The following is a 2,601-nucleotide window of genomic DNA, read 5'->3' as shown; positions in this document are numbered from 1 at the left end:
ACAGCTAGGTGCCTAGGTAGTTTGTTTAATTGTTTAGTGAAATATTTTATTAAAGTGATTTTTACACCATAAAATTGAAATTGAGTTTTCGTAAAATTTGAATATATTCTTAACTAATTAATAATAAAAAATATTAGATATATATTAAAATTAGTTATCAAAATTAAATTTAAAATATATATTAAAATATAAAATATATATCAAATAAAATAAATTAAATTATATATTTATTGGCACATAAATATATAGTAGTTAATTTAATAAGTGATTTTTGATATACATAGAGTACTTTTTTTATAGAGTACTTTTTTTATATTTATGCTAGATAAATAAGTTCCTAACATATAAATTTTATTATAACATAATTAGGTCTTAAAATTTATCATTATAAAATAAATTAACTGTCGTCTTTCAAAACAACAAAGAAATCAATCTATACAAGAATAATTCTAAAAAAATTTATAAAGAATAAAAATTTATTAAAAATCAAAATATTTTATTTAAAATTTGTTGAGAAGGCATTCAAGTGTTTGTTCATAATAAATAAATGGACACAATACCAGAGATTAAATTAAATAACTTCAAACAAGTTCAAACCAATCGGCTTACACCCCACCCCACGTTTGAATCTTATCATTATGAATAGAACAACTATGTTGGAAGTGTTCTGTACTAGAATCAAGATCAATTGATCAATATGCCGAATACACGAAGTAAAAATTGATCAAAGGTTTCTCTCAAGTTAAATAACGGATTCAAATCCTTATTATAGCTTTCTGTTTAGGCCAAAACGAGTAGAGAAAAACAGATCTCTAACCCAAATGGGAGACCAAGAAAGCAAAGCAAACAAGCCAGTCATGTGACCAAAAGCAATTTGTTTTGGTGGTTTAGTCCTCAAAACTTTGTTCACAACATGCCTTGCAAAAACTCTTCCATCCGTTGCCTTCTCTCCTTGAGAAGCTCTCGCTCTCTCCGCAATAGCATCCTTAAACTCCTTGTAAAGCTTCCAATCTTGGTTCCCCAATCTCTCCAAATTCGCCCTCCCGAGATTCGATCTCACAGATCCCGGGAGGACGAGAACCACGTCGATCCCAAACGGCCGCAGCTCGAGCCGCAAACTGTTCGACATGGCGATAACAGCCGCCTTACTCGAGCAATAAGATCCGGCCCAAGGCGTCGACACGGTTCCCACGATGCTTCCAACGTTGACTATGCTCCCACTCCTTCTAGAAGCCATGTGAGGGACAACATGCTGAACCATTCTAAGTTGTCCCAACGTGTTGATTTCCCACGATTTGCGAATCGTGTCCAGTGGCAATTCGGCTAAGGGACCGGTGCTACCTATGCCGGCGTTGTTAACCAGAATATCAATGCGACCGCGCTTTGATATAACGGTTGAAACTGCCGAATTAACACTTTGATCTGAAGATACATCAATTTCAAGTGTTTCTATGTTGCTGTCTGACTCCAATTGTTTCATGTCTTGCATCCTTGTTGAGATGTCTGAAGCAAAGACATGGCAATTTTTCTCGGCAAATGCCTTGCAATATTCATAGCCAATTCCACCTATGGCACAGCCAGTGACTAGTACAATCTTAGTATCACTCATAATTCTTGAATATAATGTTTATTAGGTTAATTGATGTCAGAATTTATCGGTATGATGCTCTTATTATATATGAAATATGAATAGAGTAATACTGTAATATCATATATAATAAGGACATTAATTAATTTTAGTAGCATTGTGTATATTTTTACGATGTTACATCATTGCGATAAGGGATATTCTTAGTGACATATGCTAAGTTATTTTCTATCATATCTGAGATTGGCCGTCTGGCCGGCTTTGCAGGAGGGTTCTTTCTTTCTCTTTCTTTCTTTTTTGTTTTTCACTATGGAGATGTTATTTTCATGTCACTTTCTTTATGCACTTTCCGCCACAAACATGGCTCCATTTACACAAGACACACATTTTCAGCTTTTTATTTTATTGACAGCCACCAATCAATAGTGATGATGGGAGGAATCTCTTGCCTCTCCTCTGTGATTCGTAGTTTTTTTTAAATAATATAATAAAAAAACTCATCTTGCTTTGTTATAACATGTTGATTCACATTTATGTTTCTGTCACCGCATCATTGTTCGGAATATTCACAACTTGTTCAATTGAGTTTCTCAATGTTACTTTTTAACTAAACTCAATTTCTGAATTTTTCTAATTTTAGGTCTATATTAGCATAATTATTTTATTTAATAAATAAAATAAATATTAAATTTACACTTGTAGACAAGCATGATTAATTTACGATTTACTACCACAAAAACGGAATTTAGCCACTAAATTTTAACTACGAATACTGAATTGTGATAAAAATAAATAAGCGTGTCTTGTATTTAGCATGAAACATTATCACAGTGGCTAAAATTAACATTTTACCACAAATAATATTCATCGTAGTCTTTCAATTTGAAGTTTATACTCCTCGTTTTAATAAAATTATTTTTTCTCTTCTCCTAAAAATAAAAATCAAACTATAACCTCTTCCCTCGTCTCTCTGTGCTTGTTTTCCATGATCATACTATCTTAAATAAATGTAT

The 2,601-nt window shown here is 32.1% G+C and overlaps 1 protein-coding gene across 1 annotated transcript; it reads right to left on the bottom strand.

Annotated features, from left to right (window-relative positions):
• Positions 1 to 720: 720 nt before the first annotated feature.
• On the bottom strand, positions 721 to 1,626 carry LOC112748144 (short-chain dehydrogenase PC-15-like). The gene has a single exon (XM_025796616.2). The coding sequence runs from the start codon at positions 1,607 to 1,609 to the stop codon at positions 767 to 769; it is 843 nt and encodes a 280-aa protein (XP_025652401.1). The 5' UTR covers positions 1,610 to 1,626; the 3' UTR covers positions 721 to 766.
• Between the last annotated feature and the right edge of the window lie 975 nt (positions 1,627 to 2,601).

Source organism: Arachis hypogaea, chromosome 1 (assembly GCF_003086295.3).
Source record: "Arachis hypogaea cultivar Tifrunner chromosome 1, arahy.Tifrunner.gnm2.J5K5, whole genome shotgun sequence".
Lineage (NCBI taxonomy): Eukaryota > Viridiplantae > Streptophyta > Magnoliopsida > Fabales > Fabaceae > Arachis > Arachis hypogaea.
This window is presented reverse-complemented; position numbering and strand designations above follow the sequence as displayed.

Bases quoted from the DNA above. Each gene is read 5' to 3' on its own strand.
- LOC112748144 (XM_025796616.2), bottom strand. From the start codon at position 1,609: ATGAGTGATACTAAGATTGTACTAGTCACTGGCTGTGCCATAGGTGGA.